The 23,742-nt window shown below is 48.9% G+C and overlaps 10 protein-coding genes across 10 annotated transcripts; 4 read left to right on the top strand and 6 right to left on the bottom strand.

Moving 5' to 3' along the window:
• Positions 1 to 175: 175 nt before the first annotated feature.
• P175DRAFT_0440768 (H(+)-transporting V1 sector ATPase subunit B) lies at positions 176 to 2,312 on the bottom strand (the record flags this gene model as incomplete). The annotated part of the gene is made up of 9 exons (XM_040894039.1): positions 176 to 495; positions 563 to 781; positions 837 to 1,111; positions 1,165 to 1,481; positions 1,545 to 1,706; positions 1,793 to 1,828; positions 1,913 to 1,932; positions 2,035 to 2,119; positions 2,214 to 2,312. The coding sequence occupies 9 exons, from the start codon at positions 2,310 to 2,312 to the stop codon at positions 176 to 178; spliced, it is 1,533 nt and encodes a 510-aa protein (XP_040750974.1).
• A 475-nt stretch (positions 2,313 to 2,787) lies between these two features.
• P175DRAFT_0441078 (universal stress protein family domain protein) lies at positions 2,788 to 5,093 on the bottom strand (the record flags this gene model as incomplete). The annotated part of the gene is made up of 4 exons (XM_040894058.1): positions 2,788 to 2,953; positions 3,050 to 3,111; positions 3,172 to 3,917; positions 4,019 to 5,093. 4 exons carry the CDS (start codon positions 5,091 to 5,093, stop codon positions 2,788 to 2,790), a joined length of 2,049 nt encoding a protein of 682 aa, XP_040750973.1.
• Positions 5,094 to 6,101: 1,008 nt separating this feature from the next.
• On the top strand, positions 6,102 to 8,236 carry P175DRAFT_0517822 (uncharacterized protein). Its single transcript, XM_040899010.1, is given in 4 exon segments — positions 6,102 to 6,618; positions 6,671 to 6,979; positions 7,476 to 7,551; positions 7,571 to 8,236. 4 exon segments carry the CDS (start codon positions 6,534 to 6,536, stop codon positions 8,130 to 8,132), a joined length of 1,032 nt encoding a protein of 343 aa, XP_040750972.1. The 5' UTR covers positions 6,102 to 6,533; the 3' UTR covers positions 8,133 to 8,236.
• A 689-nt stretch (positions 8,237 to 8,925) lies between these two features.
• P175DRAFT_0525135 (DnaJ domain protein) lies at positions 8,926 to 10,274 on the bottom strand. The gene is made up of 2 exons (XM_040899405.1): positions 9,904 to 10,274; positions 8,926 to 9,777 (listed from the first exon to the last, which is right to left on the bottom strand). The coding sequence occupies exons 1-2, from the start codon at positions 10,049 to 10,051 to the stop codon at positions 9,014 to 9,016; spliced, it is 912 nt and encodes a 303-aa protein (XP_040750971.1). The 5' UTR covers positions 10,052 to 10,274; the 3' UTR covers positions 8,926 to 9,013.
• A 344-nt stretch (positions 10,275 to 10,618) lies between these two features.
• Positions 10,619 to 11,939, top strand: P175DRAFT_0517820 (OB-fold domain-containing protein; the record flags this gene model as incomplete). The annotated part of the gene is made up of 2 exons (XM_040899009.1): positions 10,619 to 10,754; positions 11,057 to 11,939. The coding sequence occupies 2 exons, from the start codon at positions 10,619 to 10,621 to the stop codon at positions 11,752 to 11,754; spliced, it is 834 nt and encodes a 277-aa protein (XP_040750970.1). The 3' UTR covers positions 11,755 to 11,939.
• A 169-nt stretch (positions 11,940 to 12,108) lies between these two features.
• On the bottom strand, positions 12,109 to 14,508 carry P175DRAFT_0559137 (uncharacterized protein; the record flags this gene model as incomplete). The annotated part of the gene is made up of 3 exons (XM_040900896.1): positions 13,412 to 14,508; positions 13,258 to 13,360; positions 12,109 to 13,208 (listed from the first exon to the last, which is right to left on the bottom strand). The coding sequence occupies exons 1-3, from the start codon at positions 14,219 to 14,221 to the stop codon at positions 12,109 to 12,111; spliced, it is 2,013 nt and encodes a 670-aa protein (XP_040750969.1). The 5' UTR covers positions 14,222 to 14,508.
• Positions 14,509 to 14,753: 245 nt separating this feature from the next.
• P175DRAFT_0559136 (uncharacterized protein) lies at positions 14,754 to 16,263 on the bottom strand. The gene is made up of 6 exons (XM_040900895.1): positions 15,914 to 16,263; positions 15,813 to 15,839; positions 15,532 to 15,745; positions 15,377 to 15,478; positions 15,012 to 15,305; positions 14,754 to 14,952 (listed from the first exon to the last, which is right to left on the bottom strand). Exons 1-6 carry the CDS (start codon positions 15,988 to 15,990, stop codon positions 14,833 to 14,835), a joined length of 834 nt encoding a protein of 277 aa, XP_040750968.1. The 5' UTR covers positions 15,991 to 16,263; the 3' UTR covers positions 14,754 to 14,832.
• A 907-nt stretch (positions 16,264 to 17,170) lies between these two features.
• P175DRAFT_0494695 (uncharacterized protein) lies at positions 17,171 to 17,890 on the top strand (the record flags this gene model as incomplete). Its single annotated transcript, XM_040896027.1, has 1 exon — positions 17,171 to 17,890. The coding sequence occupies one exon, from the start codon at positions 17,171 to 17,173 to the stop codon at positions 17,888 to 17,890; it is 720 nt and encodes a 239-aa protein (XP_040750967.1).
• Positions 17,891 to 18,357: 467 nt separating this feature from the next.
• On the top strand, positions 18,358 to 20,231 carry P175DRAFT_0510812 (uncharacterized protein; the record flags this gene model as incomplete). The annotated part of the gene is made up of 6 exons (XM_040898543.1): positions 18,358 to 18,380; positions 18,488 to 18,663; positions 18,723 to 18,898; positions 18,957 to 19,559; positions 19,622 to 19,982; positions 20,071 to 20,231. 6 exons carry the CDS (start codon positions 18,358 to 18,360, stop codon positions 20,229 to 20,231), a joined length of 1,500 nt encoding a protein of 499 aa, XP_040750966.1.
• Positions 20,232 to 22,355: 2,124 nt separating this feature from the next.
• Positions 22,356 to 23,171, bottom strand: P175DRAFT_0503102 (uncharacterized protein). The gene has a single exon (XM_040897549.1). The coding sequence runs from the start codon at positions 22,820 to 22,822 to the stop codon at positions 22,547 to 22,549; it is 276 nt and encodes a 91-aa protein (XP_040750965.1). The 5' UTR covers positions 22,823 to 23,171; the 3' UTR covers positions 22,356 to 22,546.
• Between the last annotated feature and the right edge of the window lie 571 nt (positions 23,172 to 23,742).

Here is a 23,742-nt window from a genome sequence, read left to right as displayed (position 1 = left end):
AAGTCACGAGATTCTAGAAACGGTTGATTGATGATGATGATGATGATGATGATGACGATGATCCATTCCATAAGGTTATACAAAAAAGACATGCATGCACACGTGGGGTTGGTGATGGGGAACATGGGAACAACCCAGTCAGTCTCTCACACAAACTCTTTCTCTCTCTCGCTCTCTAGGTTTCAATTAAGTCAGCAGACTGGGACTGAGACTGGGGTTGATCTGGGACGGAAGAGTTATCCCTTGTGTCCTTGTTGGGGATTTTACGGGCGGAGCGAGCGTAGAACTCGTCCAGGACACGCTTGGGAATACGGTTGAGGAGTTCCTTGGGGTAGATACGGAGCAGGTTCCAGGCAATGTCGAGAGATTCATAGATGGAACGCGATTCGTAGGGAGACTGGCTGATGAATGTGCGTTCAAATTTCTCGAGGAACTCAAGGGAGAGCTTGTCTTCAGAGGACAGGGCTTCTTCACCGACAACGGCTTTCATGGCGGCTGTTTTGGTTGGGTGGGTTAGCATGGTTGATACCTAGGTATATTGGCGAAGGGAGGAAGGACTAACCGGCATCTCGTCCAATAGCGTACTTGGCATACAGCTGGTTTGAGACATCGGAGTGGTCTTTGCGGGTGCGACCCTCGCCAATGGCAGACTTCATCAGACGGGAGAGGGATGGCAGGACGTTAATTGGGGGGTAGACACCCTTGTTGTACAGCTGACGATCGATGAAGATCTGACCCTCTGTAATGTAGCCAGTCAAATCAGGGATAGGGTGGGTGATATCTAGCGCAACGCTATTAGCGGATACAAGCTCAAACGAGGCACCAGGAAAACAAACCATCGTTAGGCATGGTCAGAATGGGAATCTGCGTGATTGAGCCGTTACGGCCCTGCACTCGTCCGGCACGTTCGTAAATGGTCGACAAGTCAGTATACATGTAACCGGGGTAACCACGACGACCAGGCACTTCTTCTCGGGCAGCGGAAACCTCTCGAAGAGCGTCACAGTAAGCAGACAGATCAGTCATGATAACCAGGACGTGCTTCTCGAGCTGGTAGGCGTAGTATTCGGCGGTGGTCAGGGCTAGACGAGGTGTAATGATACGTTCGATTCTATAGCAGGTTAACGCTTGCGTGCGGCAGGCAACAACTGTCAGGAAGCTTACGTAGGGTCATTAGCCAGGTTCAGGAAGAGCGTTACTCGCTCCATACTACCGTTCTCCTCAAAATCGCGTGTGAAGAAACGGCTAGTTTCCATGTTAACACCCATGGCAGCGAAGACAATGGAGAAGTTCTCTTCGTGACCGTCGTGGACATCCTTAGTTGGCCTCTTAACCAGACCAGCCTGGCGACAAATCTGTGCGGCAATTTCGTTGTGGGGAAGACCTGAGGCAGAGAAAATGGGAATCTTCTGTCCACGGGCAATGGAGTTCATCGTATCAATAGCAGAGATACCGGTCGAGATCATTTCTTCGGGGTAAACCTATACAACAAACATCCCGTCAGGGTTGGTGGGGTGGATGAAGGGCCTCGGGAGGCAACCTACTCGAGAGTACGGGTTGATAGGTTGGCCGTTGATGTCCAAGTAATCCTCCGCCAGCACCTTAGGACCCTTGTCAATCGCACGGCCGGAACCATCGAAGACACGGCCCAGCATGTCCTCGGAGACACCTAGCTTCAAGCTGTGCTTGGTGAACTCGACTTTCGTCTAGGATAGCAACAGTCCAGGTCAGCATTGTTCCATTAGAAATAAGCTCTCGTTCCTCCACTGCGATTGAGAAAATAGGAATGTACCTTTTTAACATCGATACCAGAGGTGCCTTCGAACACCTAAATCCAATCGTAATGCCAAGTCAATATCTCGCGCCCAAAAGTGTAAGCTCCAGCAAAGTGCAGCTATTGTGTAATGCGCACCTGAACGACAGCTCGGCTTCCTATTCATCAAACTCGTAAGTCAGCTCTACACGATCCGTAATTCATGCAAATACAGGGCGGAGAATGCGAGAAAGAAAGAAAGAAAAAAAAAAAAACCATACCTCTAGCTTCTAAAACCTGACCCGACCGCTCAGTCCCGTCAGGGAGAGTTAGGGAGACGATTTCATTGTAGCGGGGGAATTTGACCTGGTTGACCTTGCTGTCAGCAATCGGGGCGCCTAGGGGTGCAGATACGAAAAGGTCAAAGACCCGGCGCAGCTTGCAAAAAGAGAGTACGCACGTTGTCGAGAACAACGAGAGGTCCGTTAATGCCTCCGATTGTGTTGTAGCGCAAGCGAGGCTGGACGGAGGTCATTCGAGGGTCGACGAAATCGGCCATGGCTGTAGACGATGGAGAAGAGAGGACTGAGAGAATAGAAAACCAGGGAAGGGGAACAGAGAAGAGCTCACGAAGTCAGTTCCTGTCTGTCTATCTGTCTGTCTGTCTGCCGTCCGTCTAATGTCGGGGAAGTCGATTTGTCTGCGGTTGTCGTTCGTTGGTCAATTGGGAGGGGAGGGGAGACACGTGATACTGTATGCTATCATCCGCATCAATCGATTCCAACCACTCGGTGAAACTGTTTTCATACTACCACCACAGCTACATTACGAGGATGCGAGAGCAGTATTATTTTAATGGACTCGTCATTTTCATTCGTCATAAGGATTATTCGTTATCATACATTTCCAGAACCTTAAAAAACAAATTCCCTGGTAAAGCAAACCGCCCCAGTTAAGACGCCAGATCATCATCATTTCATCAGGTGCTGCAAATGGAAATTAAGCAGATGCAAAGGGGTGGAAATGTCAATCTTCTAATCCACTTTCGCCAGGACCAGCTTCTTCGGAGTTGTCAGATTGTTTGAGAGCCGCACGTTGGTCTTCTTAGTCTTCGTCTGCTTCTTCAACTTCTTGCGTGCGACCATCACTGGAACAGAGGAGTGAGTAATAAGGTAGTTGGAAAACGACCCAAGAAGGACACTATTCGAGATTTCTATTAGTTTTTTTTTTTTTTTTCTTTTCTTTTCTTTTCCTGCACTTCTCTCAATTTCCACAGGACAGCAGCAGCTAGCTTACCCTTTCAGTGCGCTTCGACTTCGAGCACCTACAATCACCAATGTAGGTTCAAGCCCATCGATCTGTTTGTCTTAGTCAATTTGACTCATCAACTGTAACTGGAGAAGAGGCGGGAAACTCACGGCTTCGGTAATCATATGTTTGGGGCTTTTGCAGTGGATCACCTCAATAGCAATCCGAACTTGTAGTAGCGTCTTCCTCAGAAGTCGAACACAAGTCTGGGAGATGACTTGCACAGCATGAGCCCGTTCAGCTTCTGCCTTGGACATGGCGCGCGCGTCGACTGAACCAGGTTTGCTATCAGTTCCTGTCCCCAAACGACCCAAAATTGCCCGGGAGATATTGGTCCCAGACGATTCATTTTGTGAGTTTTTAACCGTCTCTACGGTCTGAGATCCCACCACGGCAGCAACATCTTGCGCTGCATTGGCTCCCTCACCGATTTGCGTGCCTGTCTCCTCGTGGACGGCAAAGACTGCGAACATGGTATCCCCATCCCGCAAAATAGTGCCAATTGTCCATTCTAGCGCGTAGACAGACTCCTCGCTGAGGTCCGTAGTTACAAGATACTTGCGTTGCCGTCGTCGGCCTCCCTCCGCATCACCCTGCATGCTAGAGTAGTCCCCGCGAATAATGGTCCGAATGGACCGGTTAGGCACAGAATTGTCGATGGTTGACATCTGAATGCTGAGCTTCTGGGCCCGTTTGATGTCACTTAACTCGGCTTCATCCTCAGAGCCAAACGGTGTATTGGCCGCAGAAGGGGAGTCGAAACCCATCTGAGAATGAATGTCAGGGTTGCGCGGGACTGGACCTTGCTTGGAGGAATGTATCATCTGGGAGCCCTCTGATTTATTGTGCTCGATCGCTGGTCATGAGTTTTCGTCAGTGCTTCGTACGATCATAGGAGGGGCGCAGTATATTATGCATGAGGAATAGAAGACCATTGCGTACCTGCCTCCTCTGGACTCCCTTTTGTGTTCGGCATCCCACTCCCACGGGGAATGTCCCGGTCGGTCCTCCGACCGCGCTTTACGTCTTCACTACTATTATTAGGACTGAGATCTTCGTCACTCGAGGAGGAATCCTCCTCCTCCTCCTCTTCTTCTTCGCTGGATTCAATCGGTTTATTTTCATTGTTGTCGTACAGGTCTTTCTCCAAATGGTCGTCCCCAGAGGCGGAAGTTCTGGCATTGGTTTCCAAGGGTCCTCGACGAGATGCACGAGAATCGAGGGATTTCTCATCCATTGGCTCGGCCTTGTTCACTTTCGCATTGTCTAGTGTGGGCTTAGGAGAGTCCGGTCGGGAAATGCGCAGGTTGGAATTAAGCCAACGGCGTCGGGGAGAGCTAGAACGAGGCCGTGCTGACGCAGGGAGGCGCGAATCCAGAGAATTTCCCCGAGTTGAGCTGGTCCCGTTGGAATCTCGGCCCCTGGAAAAGCTAGGCAACCCGACCTTGAGGTCGAGGCCAGACATCACGGCCGCCATTGCATTTTTACCCAAGAGGGCCTTGGGGGCCTTTTCCTTTTCCTTTTCCTGCGCGTTTGGTTGGCTAGAACGCCTCAGACCGTTGGCACTGGGTGGCATGTCGAGTCGAGAATCCCAGCGGATACTGGGCCGTCTGGCTTCCGGGGGATTATTGGAAACTTGCAAGGTCGATGGCTCGAGAGGTTTAGGGGCCGGGGGAGGGGCGGTTTTCAAATTAGTATAAGTAATCTTGGGAGTAGTTGAAGGAGTTGCCATGGACGAGGAAGGTGCAGGAGAAGCATCTGCCTGCGGTGTGGAAGGCATTGCGGAATCGTGGTAGCTGATTCTTCCAGCGGGCGGAGTTACACCAACACCAATACCAGCGATCGAACCATGTCGTGGGGCAATGAAGTCAGGGGTCGGAGTGAGTGCAGTATCTAGGATACTGCGTCTGGGGAGTGCGTGCTGCCAACTCCTGCTGCGTTGAGAGGAAGGAATAGAAGAACTGGCTAGTTCAATACGTTCCTCCTCCAAAGCAGCAGCCAGGCCACCGGGCCGTCTACCAGAGGACGGCATGATTGTGAGTGGCGCCGTCCACAGAATGTTGACACACGGTGGAGAACCGGGATTTGCGCCCAAGGGTCTCACAGGCTCACACAGCACAGTAGCTGCGGAAGGTGGAGAGGGCCAGGGGGGGGGGGAGAGAGAGACGGGCTGTTTTGAGATGACGAATTAGTCCCGTTATAATGTTTTTGGGAGGGGGTTCCAAAAAATCCAGGGTTATTATTTTCCGAGTTCTTTACCTAGATCAATAAGAAAAATTGAGAGAGAAATAATAAAAAAAAAATATAATAATAAACCGAAGAAAAGGCGGGGGTGAGATGAATGATAATATATATGCTTTGATCTGGGCCACCAAGTAGAGTAGCTGAAATAATCGGACAGGAGGAGGAATCTGTATGGACCTTTGCCACGTGCAAAGTGGTTAAATCACAGTGATCTAGACCAAGCAGTATTTCTTGGACATTTGCCTTGTGACTCGCCAGGTGGGTTAATCTTTTTTCATTTTGCCTCTGGGTACGGAGTAGAGTATCTCTGTCAGTTTGATCCTGGGTTGGTTGGGTTCGAGGATAAAGAAACTGTGGTGGTGGTGGATGCTTTCTTTGACACACACCTGTTTTTCTCTCTTTCACAATCTCAGCTGTAATAAAACCCCCCTTGTCAATCGGTAAGAATTCTCCTGAAGAGGAGAGAGAGAGAGAGAGAGAGAGATGGAAAGGTAGAAAGGGAGGAAGAAGAGGCAGAAGAGGCAGAAGCGAAGGGGTTAGTATTTCAAGGATGGGAAATGCCAGACTATTGAGGTTTCGCAGCAGTAGTACGTAGTACAACAACAGCAAATAAGTCAAGAAGCGCAGTAGACAGGCGGACGGTTGAAAGGGTTAAATATGGCAGTATGCGGGGTATAATATAATATCAACCTGGGAGCTTGAAATGAAGTGTATCGTATCCCTTGCGCATTCTCTTAGCTGGCTTGAAGCTATTCTCACTACTCGGTAGTACGTTATTGTCCAACTTTGGATACCGCCAGAATTCAGCCCAGTTGGGATCGTTTTTTGTCACACTTGACTCCTCAATTATAGCCGTTTGCTTTCGTTGCAGCTAATTAATCAACCTTAACCTTTTGCTTGCATATTATTGTGGCAGGATTAGGCCAGGTCACTTAACGGTGCATCTCGACTTCCCCTTGATTCTGAACTGGTGTAGACACTGAGGTTGCGTGAATCACCTGGCTCACCCTGCTCACCCTCTTAAAGTGGCCACGTCCAAATAATGTAAGAAAGATGATAGAAATATCTTGAGATCTCACAACTCGAAGTACCAAGGACACGTGTGGTGGGAGTGCTTTCCAGCCACAACAATTGGATTTCTCAAAGGTTCTCTCTCATCTTCCAAAAACTGAACTCTTGAAGAGTCTGTCATACGACTTGATTTAGCTTGACAGAGCAGTGATCAACTATGCACAGAATACGAAACGACCTTTTGAAGTTGTCCTTCTTGCCTTCAAAACCCATGTCTAGGAATATCTCTCTGACATGTCGTGGTAGGCTCTTTTAGACCTTGCAGGTGATTCAGCTAACAGGCCCTACCTTTAGGGGAGCCCATCCAGAATCAGCAACTTTTCGAATACACGAACGGACGGTTCCTAGTCAATGAGAAACACGAACAATCAAAACGATATGTCAATTTTGATCTTGACGCGCTCTGCGCACTGGTTTCATCTTTGCCCTCTATCTCTTCACCTATATCCAAAATCGATAAAATGGAAGGCGGCTTTAACAAAGCCATGTTGATGACTGCAGAGAATGGAAAGGAGGTGATTGCGAAGATCCCATTTCCAAGTATTGTGCCATCAGAGTATAGCACTGCGTCTGAAGCGGCTGTTTTGGAATTGGTTAAAGGGGGTTTCTCTCTATCTAGTTTCTGGTACTAATTCAGCTATTTGAATAGTAAGATTCAAAATCTAGCCCGACTGCAAAGTCAATTGGCTTCCATGGAGTTTTCTTGTTATGGAAATCTATATTTCCGTCATTCAATTAAACCCCAAAGTCAGGCAATCCATGACGACTATTGTATCGGCCCTACTTATAATACGTCGTGGTTTCCACTACATGGCAATGAAAGTCATGCCGGCCCATGTTTGTTATATCCGAGCCTTCTCTCTTGTGGTTCATGCTGACATTATATACATGGGTAACCGTGGCCTTGCACATGTAAAACACTCTACACTCCTTCCTCGTGGACCCCATTTCGGTACTAAAGCCTAACACATTCAGGTTTTAGATACTGCTATCAAAGTTATACCAGAGCTAGCACGCTATACTACTCTCCAGCGCTTTTCAAGACCAACCCTGTGGCACGGAGACCTTCACTTGGGCAATATATTTGTCTCTAATCAAGAACCCACGACTATTGTCGGCATAATAGACTGGCAATTTGTGTCAATCATGCCTCTATTTATGCAAGCCCAGACCCAGTGGCCGTCTTTTCCTTAGCCCGCCTGAACATTACAAAGTTGGCATTGTCAAACCAGATCTACCACCAAACTTTGACGAAATGGACCCAGATGAAAAAGCTTTTGCGGTGACAGAGAGAGACCAAGCTCTACGATCAAAGTGTTATGAAGCGGCACTTGCCAAGAACCACCTTGACTCATACTTAGCTTTGACTCAAGTCGATGCAGCAACCCGAAATTTGCTCTCATTCGCCGAAAGCACGTGGAAGGATGGAATAGTCCCACTACGCGATTCTCTGATGCAGATATCGGAAAACTGGCATCAAATCGGCTTTTCAACCCCATGCCCTTATCAAATTACAAGTGACGATTTATTAAAGCACAAGCTTGAGCTTTCTCGGTACAAGGACTGGCATAAACTAAAAGCATATACACAAGAGCTGTTGCATTCAGATGATGACGGCTGGGTACCTCCTCAGCTTGACTTTGACAAAGTTCAGGCACGACATAATGAACTATTTGAACTTTATATCCAACATGAATCAGAGCAGTTACCAGAACAGGAAGCAAAGAAGCTTTGGTTCTATATCGACAGAATGTGATGAACCAGGACACATGAATGTAAAGACGCATGGATTCAGACCAGAAGCGGGCTCCCTATCTGGCATGTGAATTCCGAGGGAAAATAATGGAACGATCAGGGTTGCTGTTTCTCACCTTCTGAAGCACGGAGTAGTCAAGCAAGACTCCCCTCTTATTCGCGGCATTACCCTAAATGGGACTAGGCGACGGGAAAACTGGTTCTCACGATTCACCATTTCTCACCTGCCACATAACCCCCTCCTTTGAGTGGCTAATAGGAGGTAAATTGAATGCGGTCATGTCTCCCCGTTGCGTGGCTAGGATTGAGTCTAAACTTAAGGGCAGGTCAGAGCATCCGTCCATGAGCTGCAGAACGACCAATCTGAATGAAGATCATTGTTGGGTAGTCTAAATCCTCCCAATGAGATAGTCAATCGAGTTGCTTGAGGGCATACGTGATATGCTCTACTTTCAACTAAACCTGTCAATCCTTCATCCCCCTCGTGTGATACGATTTTGGTGTGACAAAGATACTCTTTTAGTGCTAACTAACTACTACCTAGGTAGTAGTCTAGTTGGGCTGTGGTGCCCAGCCTTGAGGTATTTGCAGTGCCAGTTAGAATAATCCGCAATCAGAGAGCTACCCCAATTCCCAGGTTTATGATGCAACATCCTCATATCCATTACACTTACAGAAAAAAAAAAAAAAAAAAAAAAAAAGTTCATTATAGGTAGTTAATAGGTAATAGATTCAACTGTATGTGTATCACTGTCTGTCCGTCTTCGACCAACCAGACTCCCAAACTCCAGACCAAAAAAAAAAAAAAAAAAAAAAAAAAAAGAAAAGAAAAGAAAAAAGCCCATATTAAAACCTCATAATCCAAAATCTCAAGCCTCCCCGCTATTCTCTTCTCTTGGCCTTGGACTTTGCCTTCTTGGACGTCCGCCGTGCAGCAGTAGCTTCAAACGCCTCCTCGGGTGGCTCGTCCATCGTCGCGGCCCGCTTCTTCCCAGAAGGGTTATTATACTTGGCTTCCAGCCGGTCGAAGAATGAATCTGCACGCGACGCCTGTCGTTGTTGGATCAGAGCTGCCAAGTCATTATCGCCCATCGTAGTGCCCTTCCCCCGCTTCTTGCCCCCCGCTTTCGAGTCATTCCCAGGTTTCTGTTTCTCAAGTTTCTTCGCTAGCTTCTCGGCCTCTTTGGCCTCCCTCTGAGCCCGCTTCAGTCGTTGCTCTCGTTTCTTCTCCGGCTCTTCGGTGTACTTCTGGTATCCCTCCACTTCCCCGTCTTCGATGGCCTGGTCGATGAGACCGCGGAAGCGTTCGTCGTCGTCCAGCACATTGCACAGCATCACCGACTCGTAGACTCGATCCAGATCCCCCCCGTACGTCTCAAATGCAGCGAGGACGTCCCTCTTCTCCTCCGCTGAGCCCTGGTATTCTTGCTTGAGCTTCTCGATTGCGTTGGTGTCGATCGCGGTCGAGAACTGCTCCCGGTAAAAGTCCACCCAGTCGAAGCCCTCGTCTAGGTCCACCGCTTCGGCGGTGCTCCCCGTTAGATCAAACCGTTGTCGTCGTCGCTCATCGGAGAGAATGGCATAGGCAAAGGCAATCTTCTGGAATTGTCGGCTGGCCTCCTCTTTGGCATCGGCGGCCGCCTTGTCTATACATTTATCTTCTTGTTAGCCAAACTCGACTATTTTCCCCCTCTCTTTTCTGCTATTTCATTCTTTTTTTTTTTTTTTCTTCTTTATGAGAGAAAAAAAAGAAGAGTGTCGGAATTAATTACCAGGGTGGTGTTTCAAGGCCAGCTTCCTGTAGGCTGACTTGATCTGGTCCGGGGTCGCATCTTCCTTCACGCCCAGGATCTCATACAGATCCGCCTCGACGGGGGGCTCGTCAGGAATGTCGGGGATGGTTTCGTCTCGCGGAGCCATGGTAGCTCGAGAATGACAATGTAAACCTCCGTGGAAGTGAGACAAAGCTGAAGAGATCCAAGGACTGGCAAGGTTGCAAGACGCGTTGAGACACGCGCGACCACAAAAAGCTCTTTGCTTTCCTAATTAGGTTTAGAGCTATCAGAGCTCACTGTTGGAAGAAAACTTCTTGACTCTCGAATTACAAATAACTTAGTTAGTTAACCAGTTATAAACATCAAGATGATCCATACTCTATGCAATTGTTCTACATCTAGGGGATTGAATGACCTCCATCGAGTAGTTAGCTGCCTCCACAGGAATAATCATAAATCCGGCAGCCAGGGACAATCACATGACCACGCGCGTTGATCGATATCGAAACATCCATCGATTCCATCCATCATCCTCAGGTCAACTCGTGAAATCAATCCTCTCTCTCCATCGCCCTCTCCATCCATGAGTTCTATATCGTCCTGCACGGCTAAAGCCCCATTCCTCCACGAACCCGGTTTTCTTTTTCAATGAACACCAACAGCAACGCGGAAACCCCGACACGCACGCAATATACATATCAAAAATGATCTAATGGCGACAAGCAGCGAAGCATCGCAGCTCACGTTCTACCCGGCATTCTGCTTCAAGGCGTCCCCGACTCATTTCACCTGGGTAAAGATGAGTGCAGCAGATGTGCATGGGTTGAAGAGAAAGTCTGAATTTGGGGGTGAGTTTTTTTTTTTCTTTCTTTCTTGTCCGGTCCTTGGTACAGTGCAGAGTTGTATACTTTTTTTTTTTTTTTTCTTCTTTGTTTTCGGAGGCAGGTAGGTAGTACTAGGTAGTGAGTGGCTCGTACGTAAAATAATAGCACCTAGTCAGTCTTCTCCTGGTTTACTCTGACTCGAAACACACGGTTACAAAGAACCAACCCTCCCCCCCCCCCCCTCAAAAGTATTACATTACATGATGAAATGAAAACAAGCTAATCAGCGGGGAAAAAAAAAACAAATTTAAAGAAAAAAAACCCAGACCAAGGCCTATTCTTCTACCTTAACCATCCGATCCGCTTCGTCTCGGTAATGGGCATCATTGTGGCCAGGACCGAAGTCCCACGCAGAACAATCCTCACCCTAGACGACAGCAGCGGCGCAACGATCGACATCGTGGTCCTGCGAGCGGAGGAGTCGGAGTCCCAGCGCGGAACCAGTCCAAGCCTCAAATCCGAACCCGAACTTGACGGCCTGCATCCCGTCCAGAGACAGCCCCAACCACACCTGACAGCAACAACGCAAACGGCTCTCTCCATCGAGGCCCTTGCAGTCGGTGCCCCGGTGCACATCAAGGGCACGCTCTCGGTGTTCCGCTCCACGGTGCAGATCCAACTCGAGCGGTTCTTCCCCGTGCGGGAAACCGGCGCGGAAATGCGGTTTCTCGATCAGCGGTGTCGGTTTCTGGTTGAGGTGCTTTCTGTGCCGTGGTGGGTTGGGGAAGCGGAGATGGCGCGGCTGCGGGAGATGGTGGATGAGGAAGGGAGGAAGGTGGAGGGGGACCAGGAGAGGCGGGCGAGGCGGGCGAGGAGGCGCGCGGAGAGAGAGGAGAGGGACCGGGGCAGGATTTGGGGGATCTGGGAGAGGGAGGAGGCGCAGAGGGAGAGAGAGGCAGAGAGGTGTAGGGAGGATGGCGTGGCGTTGATGCGGGAGCTTGAAGGTGCGAAGTTTGGCTGTTAGCGGCTGTGGAGGATAGAATATAGGTTACGACGTTATGATTTGTATAGATATGATATGACTCGTGTCAGTGAGCATGACCCTTGTATATATAGTATAGTATGTTACTTGTTTAATGTGCATGAGTTTTGGGGGGGGATGTCTATATAATTGTGGTATACAGTGTAGCTAAGCTACTAACTAGTCAGGTCATTTCTCATAAATCATAATCCAACAAGCCCGCTATCAATCCATTACAAAAGCGCTGGTGTACAAACAAGAAAGAGGAGACAATAGATAAACGAAGTAAAACATGCACCCAAAAAAAAAAAAAGAAAGAAAAAAAAAGTCCAGAAAGAGACAGGTTACCCTGTTCCATTACCTATAAGTCTTGTAGTCATACCCTGAATTGGCAGGGCCACCGCCCTGTCCTCCAAGCATGCCACGGTAGTAACCCTCGTCGTCTTCGCCGACCCAACTCGACCGCTGCGGAGCCCCCTCCTGGTATCTGATTTTCTCGCGCTCCTTTTCACGACCACGAAGTGACTCGTACGGCCGGTGGTCCCCCTCGTGGTCCCGATACTGGCGGTTATCATCGAGCAGGTCGTTTGGGCGAGTTGAGGTTGGCGAGCTGTAGTAGTAGTCGCCGCTGGTTTTGATTCCCGAGGTCCTGGAGCCACTGTTATTCACGAGATCGCTTTCGGAATGTCTATATTCATGACCGGCATGGAACCCGCGCGATTGGCTGCGAGATCGGTGCGCCGTTGAGCTTCGGGCTCCTCGAGAGCCGCTGCGGAAGGTAGGAGACCCTGGGACCCGGGTGATTGTGGTCACACGGCCTTCTCTAATGCCGGACGCTGAGGAAAAGGAGCCGGTATGATGGTGTGTGGGGGTCTCTGGGCCCTCGTGGACTTTCCCGCCTCCGGGCTGCGCGGTGTAGGGCTTTCTCTTTCGTTCGATGGCGGGGCGAGATGGTTCGGTGGTATCGTCGTCGTCGAACACAGCTGAGGTAGATGAGTACGGTTTTCTTTCGCGTTCGTTGATGGAGGCAGTGGATTCCGCAATAGAGACGTTGGGGCTTGCAGACGCCTTGTGGCGGTAGGCGGCAACTTTACTGATCTCGTCATCGGTGATGGGAGGTAAATCAACGCCGCAGTGCTTCATGATATACTCGTCAACCTTTTCTCTCAGACGGAGATCCGGTGTTTCAGGGAACAGCCGTCGTGGGATCTCTTTCGGAAATCTTTCCTTTCGGTTGTCTGGGTTACTGATTGGCATATGGAGCACAGCTTTCTGCAGCCGTTCGAATTCCTTGTCCGGGTGTGTTTGTATCATTAACGTTGCCCAGACTTGGAACCCGCGTGGCGTTAGGCCTGGTATGTCCGGCCGTTCGTTTAATTTATCCTGCACAAGATGATGCTCTGCTTCGACTTCGCGGAACAGTCTCGAGATTGAAGAAGTACGGTCGTCAAATATGTCTACCGTGAGTTAGCCAGGTTGAAAGGAGCCAGGAGCATACACATTTACCTTGCCATGGATAAGGGTCTGACGGCACATCGGTATCCGCATAAAACCGCTGCAGCTTTTCTGGGGTGACAACGAGAGTGTTTCCCGGTGGAAAGTTTTCAATCTAAGATTGTTAGTCACAGAACATTCCTTAGCTATTAGAGATAGGTCCTACCAAGTGCATTGCAATTCCCCGTAGAAACTGACCCAGCCTCTCAGTCGGTTTGCCATCTTCAAAAAGCTTTCCCCATATCTTCTCCAAAGTTGTGGGGAAAGTATCGCCCCGTACAGGAGGGTTCGGACGATTATCAGTCTTCTGGCTAGGGTTGCTCATCTGGCTGACAGGCGACTCCCGTCTCTCTTGTGCGGGTGTTGGACTCCCTTTAGCATCAAGGTGGGCCGAAGTCTCCGGAGGAGGAGGCGGTGGTGGGTACGCAGCAGGTTCCGTCGCAGGCCGGGGAGAAGGTGGTATTTCTTCCGCAATGATTTGGGGGGGAGGAGGCGATGTCGAATCTCCCTGTGCTGGATGAGGGGGAACAGGAGGAGGATATGGAGATCCTAATTGTGGTGGAGGTTGCGGAGGCTGTTGATTGTTACCCAATCCGCTCTCGAAACCCGCCGCCCTGAGTTGTTGGATCACAGTTGCTGTGATCTGGGATAAGAGCTCAGGCGATATGTACGAGCCAGTACCACTATTCCCCATGGCTGGTGTCACTTCCTCATTGACCTGGTCTTGAGAAGCAGGCAGCGGCGGCGGTGGCGGCGCGGGGGGTGCCCAGTTGGTCTGCTCGCACAAAGGATCTGGATAGTAGCCTTGGGGAGGGGCTGAGTCGGGAGGGGCTGGCATATTGATCTGGTCGGAGCTAGGTCGGAATGGATATGGAGGACTGAAGGAGGAAGGGTGACTTTCGGTAATATTTATAGTGTTAGGATTCTCTGGCTGGGAGAATGGATTCGAGCCATTTTGAAAGGCATCGTAAGCCATCAGGACTGTGAGTGGAAAAGCAGGAAATCACAATCACTGAATCGCAGCCAGTATCTTCCTTTGTGCGATCGAGTCTGTAGGGGAAAAAGAGACTCAAAGACACAATGGAAAGCTGTCAAAAGTGCTTGTTGTGGCAACGAATTCGAGAGCTTTTGTCAGTGAGGGCAAGTATGTAAAAGACAAAGCAGGCGTGGGGCAAGCTGAGCAAATGAGATCTTTGTGAGACGAGGGTATCAAGTAACCAACTAACGGGATCACACAGCTAGGTAAAACAGCCAACATGAAGGAAGGATGAAAGATATGACAAGGGACGTTAAAAAAAAAAAAAAAAAAAAAGAAGAAAAGAATCGTAGCCTAACTTGAAGGGTTCTTTTGTCTCTCATCTCGTTTTTTGCCCTTTCAGCCGCCGTGACCGGTTCTAGTCATACATCACGCCCCGGTTGGCTGCGGCGCAGTGATTTTTCATCAGCTAGTGTAGAAGTGTTAAGTGCTGGGCAAGGGAAGCCTGTTAACTTGGATTGTGTTGGTTTTGGTATGTGTATTTGTTGATATAGGTACATCTTGGGATTGCGGGCATGAGGAACCAAGATCCTCCCAAGTCATTCCATGGTTCACAAGAAATCTTCAACACCAGCTTCCTCCTCCTCTTCGTCGTCTACGGGAGGCGCTCGACCGGCAGCTTCAAGTTGTAAATGCCGTGGGACTCCGCCGACTCTCTCCTCCCGATAACCCTGCTCATGGTCAGGACAGTACACAAGACATCGGCAACATCGCGAGGGGATAAACTTACGGGCACCTTCGCAAATGCCGAATCTTTCTTCTTTGACAAAGTAGCGGGTGTTACTGCTGAAGCTTCCTTTATTGCCCACGATGACCAGCCACTGTGGACAGACAAATTTTCATTTGTGCCGCGACGGAAGTCGTATCCAAACAAGTCAGCCCCGTTGCCCTTATCGCTAGAGTGGGAGAGACGCTCTGGCTCAATCCAGACACCTCCCGCGACCGAGACATCCTCATCGTCATCGCCAGAACTCATGGGGATTTGACGACTTGGTCCGCCCAAGGATGCATCATCAACTTGACTCTTTAACTTTGTTAGCATTGACTCGGCGTTGGACTCGTGTCGGAGCTAGAAAGAGAATACATGGCACTCACCATGGTATCCTGGACCGTAGAAAAGTCATTCTCGATAAGCAGTTTCTGCTCGTCGATAACAGGCTCAGTCTCTACGTACTGCTGTACACATTGAAAACATCTCTGTTGAAGAAGGCTGTTAGCTACAAATACCTAGGAAGATCTAGAAGCCATACTGCGAACTCGTGCTCCTGTCTCTGGCTCTTCGCGAACTCGTCCAAACTCTTGACCTGCTCACAGATAGAGCACCTCAGCTCAACCGTTTGCCCACCTACGCAAGCTCGACACTTTGCGTGGCCAGCGCCAAGGGCTTGAACACCTTGATAAACGATGACACTACGTATAATATCCAACTGTCTCTTCGAATAGGCTGACTGCATGCGGATTTTCCTGCATATTTTGCATTTGATTCTGTCTTATATAAGTGACTGAGTGGAGGGGATAGGGCCTCCCTTACTTTTCGGGCAGGTCGACACTCTCGAGCCTAAGGAAAGACGCTTTTGTTAGATTCTGCTCGGATTTTTACGGTTTCGGAAGCCCAAAGGACGGAGGACTCACCGATTCTTGATATGCTCCTGGTAGCCCCCAGCGTAGGCGCTTGGGATACGCGCTTTGCCTGAGCTCCGGTGGTTCATCGTCGACACGGTTGACTAGAGAGTTTGAGATAGGTATTGAAAAGTTTCAGTGAGATAACTTGTTGAGATTCATTTGAGCCAAGGATAAAAAGGACAGGGGAGTATAGATTGAAGGGGGAAGAATGCAGATATGGGTGTGAGAGAGAGATGGAAAAGGAAGAAGAGGGTAAAGGAAAGCAAAGGGAAGAGAGGGGAAGAGAGAACATAATAGAAAAGCCTGACAATACTTTCACTGCACATGGACCTTACTTCACTGTATATAGCAAGCAGCGCAATTTCTCTCTTGTTTAGGTGTTTGATTCCAGCAGTGTAGAGGTCTATCTCTGGTATTTGTTCTCTATAGGCCTTGGTGAATAAAGCAGTGAGAGATGATGCCTGGAGAAAGTGAACAATTTTTACAGGCCTCTATAGACACCAGGAGAAGCATGTAGAGGTATAAAAATAGTTTAGAAGTAAAGATTATTATCCTTTTGTAAATAGATTTGAAGGGGGAGAATGTTCATGATATAGTTACCTATATATACTTAGGTATTGTATATATTGCCAGAATGCAGTTGTTTTGACTCCCCACCCACCCTAATTGAAAACACTTCTTCCTAATAAGATACCGTGTAGGATCTAAAATATAAAGAAAGTCGCTCTGGTTGAATTTTATACAACTTGAAAACACCAGTCTTGATTGAAATTAATCTCTGGTACCCTGTATTAAAGCTGTGGGGCAACTCCTCCTTCACTTTGCATCTCCCTCACCTCTGCTGACGACTAACTACTACTCATTCAGTTGGAATCATGAAACGAGAGCTCGAGCTACCACCATTTTAAAATGCCTTCTGACCCCGTCCTTCGTGCGTGCGACCGCTGTAGGTCCTCAAAACAAAAATACTCCAACAAGGCAGACCAAGCTTGCGATCGATGCCGTACTTATCAGATGAAGCTGGGAGTACCAGGCCGACGGAGAAGGGACCTGGCCATACCCCATGGAGATTCGTCTATAACCATTGCTTGGGTTTAGTCGAATCTTGGCCCTTCATCACCTAGATATCCAATAAGTACGCATCAATCGTCCACCCTGAGCCGCCTTCGAGGCCGGGATCGTGTATTTCTCGACCTGATCTACAGTGGCGCAGTATCGGATGCGTTTGTACTGCTTCCATCTTTCTGCAAACAATACACGGACTATATGAGATTCTGCCTTCTCGCATCGCCTAGTCTGTTACTTGAACCCTTTTTAGCTCTAGCTAGCCTGTTTGCCACTGCCCAGCCCGATAACCGATTGAATCTGGCCCTAATACGTTGGACTGCTGCGATGCAAAAGCTGCGGGAGCTTGGTATCTCTGATCCGCAGAACCTTCACGGAATTCTCTTTCTTAGGATCTGCCTCGCCACCGTCCAGCTGCTGGTTTTTGGCATCTCAATGCAACCAATCTATCGCTTCACGCTCTCCTTCATCGACCCGAAGGATGTGGATATATGGGATGACCCAGGATTTGCCATGAACGCTTTATGTCTCGCGTTTGTAGATACCCTCGAATGTCTAGTGCGGAGACAGGTTCCGGTATTCCGCTTCCCAGTGAACAACTATAGAGGAATAGACCGCGCAGCTGGACTATGCGCCACTCAACTGCCACTCTGGTATGACATCTGCGCGTTAAGTGCTGCGGTTAAGCACGGTGGCTTGCCTGAACCGAATAACTTGGAAAGGCTGAAGCAGCAGAGCGAATCCTGGAGAGTATCTGTCCCAGCTAACTTCTTGGAGAAATTCTCAGCGCGAGAGGTAGTCTTGCTAATGGGACACGCCAAGGCACACACCAATGTGCGGTTTGGATCATTTTGCACCGTCTCCAATATCAATCTTACAAACCCGATGAGTCGATTCGAGTCATGCGCCGGTCCATTTTGATTGAGCTTGAGAACTGTGTCGCTGTCACGGAGACACGCCCGCGGTTTTCCGTTCTCCCAATCCTGGTCGGAGGCGTCGAGGCAGAAACCCCCGAGGAGAGGGAGAAATTTCTCTCTTTACTCTATTCCATTGGAACTAACCCCCCTCTACACCCTTGCTTGTTGACGGTTGAACAGTCCCTCAAGAAGGTTTGGCATATTCGAAAGAGCAATCCAGACTTCTCATGGTTCGACATATTAGATCAAGAGCCTCTGTTTAGTATTCCGCGATGAATCAATCGTCTTTCTTGTCCGATATCTCCCACGGCTCATTCCGCATTTGGGACAATTTCAGCCGTCGGAGGCTTGAGTCCCAAAGCGGACTAGCGCAAGGTTCTGGTCTTTGCTTGCTATTGGACCATCCGGGGTTGATAAATTGAAGTATACGACGGAGGGAAGCTCAGCTGAAACGCATATAAGGACTGCAAGATGACGGAATTAATCTGGGAAAAGTAATTGAAATTTTACTATTCCCTCTGCCTACGGAGAATCGTGCCAGTCGAGACGCACTTATTCCAGAGTCCTGGAAGCTGCAAAATTGCCACTTTCCTCCGGGTAGTAATGTCCTCGACGTACCGTCCACCTGTGGCATACTGACCGGCGAGGAGATCACCCTGACGACGCAGTATGATGCCGTAGATCTCATTCGCCTCATGAAGGAGGGAAAGTACTCGGTCGAGGCTGTGACGGTTGCATTCTGCAAGCGAGCGGCCATTGCTCTTCAACTGGTAAGAAGTTCAAGGTTCCCTTTTTCTAATTACTTCTTCTGTTGACGGAAATCATGTTTGACGCAGCCATCGAACGTGCAGAATCCCTCGATCTCGAGCGCAGATCAAAGCCCACCTCAGCACTTGGGCCTTTGTTCGGCTTGCCTATCTCGCTAAAAGACAGTTTTGAGATCCCCGGCTTCAACTCGACGATTGGGTTTGTCGCTTATGTGAATCGGCCAGCGACGAAACCGTCTAATCTGGTGACTCTTCTGCATTGGCCTGGGAGCAGTTTTCTACTGCAAAACCAACATACCGCAGACCATGATGACATCTGATTCGGACAATCACATCTGGGGCCGAACTCTAAACCCGTCGAATACCGCATTGACTGCGGGTGGCTCCAGTGGCGGCGAAGCAGCCTTAATCGCTCTGCGTGGCAGCGTCGCCGGAATCGGGACTGATATTGCAGGTTCCGTCCGGATCCCTGCTGCTGCGTGTGGCATTTATGCTATCCGGACCAGCGCCGATGTTATTCCCCTGGGGAACAAAAGACTTCCAGTAAAGGTCGGGTTGCCTTATATCACGCCTGTAGTCGGGCCAATGTGCACATCCGCACGAGCGTGCCGGTACCTGTTAGAATGCATCATCAAAGCCCATCCGCCAAGGTATGATTCGCAGTGTATTAACCTGTCATGGCCTGCGAGCCTGCCTCGGTATCCTCCAGACCACCAGTGCACACTCCGAATAGGCGTGGCAGAGGACGACGGCCTGCTCAGCGTTACGCCTCCCCAGCGCAGAGCCTTAGAGCATTCTGTCAATGCCTTGAAAGCTGTTGGGATTGATATTGTCCCCATAAAGCTTCCTCAGATCGGGCAGATCCTACAAAACTTGCTCAGCAACTTTGCCATGGATGGGGGAGAGGTGAGACAAACCCTACCTCCAGTTCCTTTTCTGCAAATCCAGGCCTGACAAACATTTTACAGTTTGTTCGCAACGTTCTTGCCCAAACCGGCGAGCCCTTGGTCCCCTCAGCAGCAATTCTAGTCCAGAAGGACGGAACTGCACAGACTCTCGGTGAGCTCGCGCAGTCCCGCGAACTCCGCGCACAGCATCAGGAGAGATACAGGCTTCTCTGGAACGCGACGCAGATTGATGCCCTGATCATGCCTCCAGCTTCTCATACTGCCGTTCCCCACGACACCTGGCGGGCAATCACATATACGGCGCTCTGGAATTATCTCGATAACCCTAGTGCTGTTATGCCTGTCGACCGGGTTAATGGCGGGGATGTCGCAGACCACGGCGCTAACTATGGCGAGATGGATAGAGCTTACTATGCTTTGTGTTAGTCTAACGCATCCTTCACCCACCCACCCACCCACTCACTCACTGCTTTCTGTTGTCGTGTTGTCGAATACTAATCTGGGTCTAGATACCGGGCCTGAAGATTATCGGAATGCCCCGACAGCTATCCAGGTCGTTGGGCGCCGGCAGGAGGACGCGAACCTTGCATTGCTAGTCGAGTATCTTGATGGAGTCATTCATCGACGTGGGATTGATTCCGTTACATCCGCCCGTAAACTCTTTTCTTAGATGAGAGCGTGGATCGGAGAACTTTCTCTCCTCTATATTATATTATATTATATTATATTATATTATACTATAGCGAGCACTGTTCATATTATACAGAGCACTTAACAAGTCCTTCCGGAACCTGAGTATGAGTACTTCCTTTCCATCACGACGAAACCGAGAGAGAGAGAGAGAGAGAGAGAGAACTGATCCAGGGAAGCGAATCGACCAGTCAGTCCATCAGGTACTCCGTACAGAGCAGTGACATATCTTGTCCCTACCATCGGTAGAGAGTCGCGACGGGAACATGCAGCTTAGAAAATTAGTACATACATACATACTCATCATTCCTTTCCTTTCGCATCCTCCCAGAACCAAGGTAAGTCTTCCACTCACTGTAGGTACTGTCTACCTAAGGTAGTAAGTAGGTACTCCGTAATTGCACAGAGTAGATTATTTGAATTAAATTCGAAATAACTAACCATTGCTTTTTCTTTTCTTCCCTACCGGTCGGTCATTCCAGACTACTGGCAGGAATATTACTCCGTATAGAATAACTAGTTAACTATTGCATAAGTGTAACTAATGGCTAGATCGACGGGAGTTACCATGGAATCAACCCGTCTGATCCATCATTCAACTTAACTTTCCTGAGTTGCTCTGCCACTGGTTGATTCAAACGGGTAGCGAATGCCTGGAGAGGTTCGGGACGGGAGGGAGACAGGGGAGAGGGCTCAGGGAGCCTTTGTTTTGGTGTCTTTTTTTTAGTCCCGTGGCTGCTGTTCTTTGAGTCTGGAGACACTAAAGTTAAACTAGGCAGACAGGAAGTAAGCAGGGTACGGAGTACGGATACAGAAACTCAGAATAGGAGATGATAATCTGCATCCCATGGCTATAGTTAGTACTCCGTACTCCGTAATCAAATTCAAAGCAGATAATGGATAGTTAACTAACTACTAGCAACGGCCCCCGTTCGGGAAGCATGCAATAACATCCATGAATGAATGGCTGCTAAGCTGGATGGTTTGCTGATCATTTTTGCAGCCGTTAGTTAGTTATTAGTAGAAGGGATCGTACTTTCTCCAACCGTACATAGATAGTACGGATACGGAGCACCTTGAATCTTCAACCAGATACGGAGTAGCTAAGTCTCAGTTCGGTCTTTGTTTGGAAATAGTCATCTCCATCTCCATCTCCATCTCCGTCCTTTGTTTTTTTTTTTTCTCTTTCCCTCGTATCTGCTCAGTAGTCAGGAACTAAACCCCAATTGTATGTCCCTGGACTCCCGGGACTCTGGATGCCGCGGTTACCTGCTCGTAGTAAGTTGCTAAAGTTGTTCTGGGACCTGCTTCATCCTTCTGGAAGGCTTTAGGAATGCACCGGAGGGGGAACTAATCCTTTGGAATGGTTTAGTCGTCCGTAGTCATTGTCTCCATCAATCCACATGGGCTCACTTACCTGGTAGTGGCACTCTAAGCCCTCCGTCTCAAGGAGGAGCACTGGAGCAGCAGCAATCAAGACTCAGGAGTCAAAGACAGAAGAGCAGGAGAAACGAGTCGGGACGGGCCTCCGCTGGGTGGGGATTGATCCGTCTTCCCCGACCAGCCGGCGCGCAATCATCAGACCCACGGAAATCCGCTTCAATTTTTTTTTTTTGGCCGATGCAATAGAAAATCCATAATAACGACGACAAACCCGGCGAAACGGAACCTGAAATTGCCATAGCCATCCGACGGGTCTTATCCACCTTGGGTCATCCTTCCGGCCATTAACCAACCCGGGAACAGACTAGCAGCAGGATAATGTGTACTCCTAGACTCCTAGTGTACTCCGTATTCTATTCTCTCTTTTTCCCGCGGCTGACTCTGAATTTTCCCGTTTGGGGCCGGGAAGCCCACCTGCGCAAATCAAGCATGATTATTCGGTTGTTGGCGCAGCCAGCGTTGGTGCCCAAATCTTGCAGAATTTTTTATTAAATTTTTTTTTTCTGACTCAGGAACTCCCACTGTTCGGAGTACTGACTGGTGTTTTTTCCGGAGTCTGGAGGACAAGATTCTTGTACCCAGTTAAGTGGTGTATTGGCAGAAAAGGGGGTGTGTACAATTCCTCGAGTATTGGAGAGACGGGAAAAGAGAGAGAGAGAGAGAGAGAGAGAGAATCCAGAAACAAAGAAAAAACGCAACTCTCCCCCTAACCTCATTTAATTTTGAAGTCTTCACCGCGGTTGTTGGAAATCAATTCAAGCCCCCAACTTCGGGGAGGCGGGAATTGAGTGGACAACACCGGTCAAGTGACTGATATGACCTGTACAGTCAATGTGCTGGAGAGACAACACACTACATGCATTTATTCATTTTGATGATTCTCATATGCACAAGAATCAGATCTACTGCATGAATCATCATATCGGAGTATGTACAGCATATAGTGATGGTACAGATACATCCCCAAGCGTCATTCCTGCTTACGATCGATGACATTGACGTGCCACCAGCCATGATGGTAATGAACCCACAATGCCACACGCTCCAGTGAGAATCTGCAGTGTTATTTCTCAAGTCGCTTTGTCGTCGGACAGCGACAATCTCCCAGGTAACATTGGTGGAATCCATAGTCTTATGCAATGGATCTGATCTTGCTGTGAGTATGATATGATGTGCAGTTACGGGGCCGATGATTAACAGTGCTTGATGTATTCTGTATCCGTAACATCCTGCCGAAGGAGACGACCGGTTCACTTCAGATTCTCAGAATGGGTATACTATTCTCAGCCTCACCTCCCGTTCCGAGTCTAAAGAAATTGAAACGTCTTGGTCGTTCATAGCTTGAACTCGGTACCTGATACATCCTCCGAAACAGGGACTGTGGCGATCGGTGATGAGCATTAGCCCCCCAAAAGCAAAAAGAAAGCCTTCTGTATTCCGTCAGATTTTACTGTGTAACACGGAGCTAGAGTACCTTTTTTTTAATTTTTAATTTTTTTTTTTTTTCGAAACCTTCCACATGCTACTCCGTAGTTATGATTGATTGCTTTGGGAGCCAATGTGGCGACCATCCGATGTTCTCTGCTCTTATCGCGGCTGGAGATCAATAAATAATCATCCTATACCGTCTGGGATTTCATAGGTCACAAAGTGCTCGTCCTCGGAAGGAGGCAACGGTTACCTTCGAACTATGGTCTGCTCTCTCTCTATTTCCGCAGATTCAGACTCAAGACGGGTGCAGCCACTTTTTGGGCCAGGATGTGGTTCGATATTGGCGGTCAGCCACCAGGCTATTCTCCCACCTTAACCAGGTGACAGTTGGTTAATGGAAGGGAGAAATTGGGATTTTAGGGTAAGAGCTTAGAGGTACTCTGTACTCCGTACTGGGAGAAATAAGAACCTGCATGAACCGTGTCCACTGTTTAACTGTACGGAGTAAAGAGAGAATGATGTGCTGGATAACCCCTCTCCTATGTCTTTTCGTAGAGAATGAATGGCATGGCATACATGGATTGTCTCTCAAGTAACTACCCAATTCACTTGTCTTC

The sequence above is a fragment of the Aspergillus ochraceoroseus genome, assembly GCF_002846915.1.
Source record: "Aspergillus ochraceoroseus IBT 24754 chromosome Unknown P175scaffold_6, whole genome shotgun sequence".
Classification (NCBI taxonomy): domain Eukaryota; kingdom Fungi; phylum Ascomycota; class Eurotiomycetes; order Eurotiales; family Aspergillaceae; genus Aspergillus; species Aspergillus ochraceoroseus.
Note: the sequence above shows the minus strand (reverse complement) of the source record. Positions and strands in the feature narration are given on the sequence as shown.

What these genes read in the sequence shown, in the direction of transcription:
- P175DRAFT_0525135 (XM_040899405.1), bottom strand. Translation starts at nt 10,051, where the DNA reads ATGGCTCCGCGAGACGAAACCATCCCCGACATTCCTGACGAGCCCCCC. An exon ending in GGCCTTGAAACACCACCCTG is followed by an intron (nt 9,778 to 9,903) that starts GTAATTAATTCC and finishes ATAAATGTATAG; the next exon opens with ACAAGGCGGCCGCCGATGCC.
- P175DRAFT_0559136 (XM_040900895.1), bottom strand. Translation starts at nt 15,990, where the DNA reads ATGAACCACCGGAGCTCAGGCAAAGCGCGTATCCCAAGCGCCTACGCT. An exon ending in CAGGAGCATATCAAGAATCG is followed by an intron (nt 15,840 to 15,913) that starts GTGAGTCCTCCG and finishes GTCTTTCCTTAG; the next exon opens with GCTCGAGAGTGTCGACCTGC. An exon ending in CTACGGTCCAGGATACCATG is followed by an intron (nt 15,306 to 15,376) that starts GTGAGTGCCATG and finishes ACAAAGTTAAAG; the next exon opens with AGTCAAGTTGATGATGCATC.
- P175DRAFT_0517822 (XM_040899010.1), top strand. Translation starts at nt 6,534, where the DNA reads ATGCACAGAATACGAAACGACCTTTTGAAGTTGTCCTTCTTGCCTTCA. An exon ending in TATCTCTCTGACATGTCGTG is followed by an intron (nt 6,619 to 6,670) that starts GTAGGCTCTTTT and finishes CCCTACCTTTAG; the next exon opens with GGGAGCCCATCCAGAATCAG. An exon ending in TTTGGAATTGGTTAAAGGGG is followed by an intron (nt 6,980 to 7,475) that starts GTTTCTCTCTAT and finishes TCTCTAATCAAG; the next exon opens with AACCCACGACTATTGTCGGC.
- P175DRAFT_0503102 (XM_040897549.1), bottom strand. Translation starts at nt 22,822, where the DNA reads ATGGATTCCACCAATGTTACCTGGGAGATTGTCGCTGTCCGACGACAA.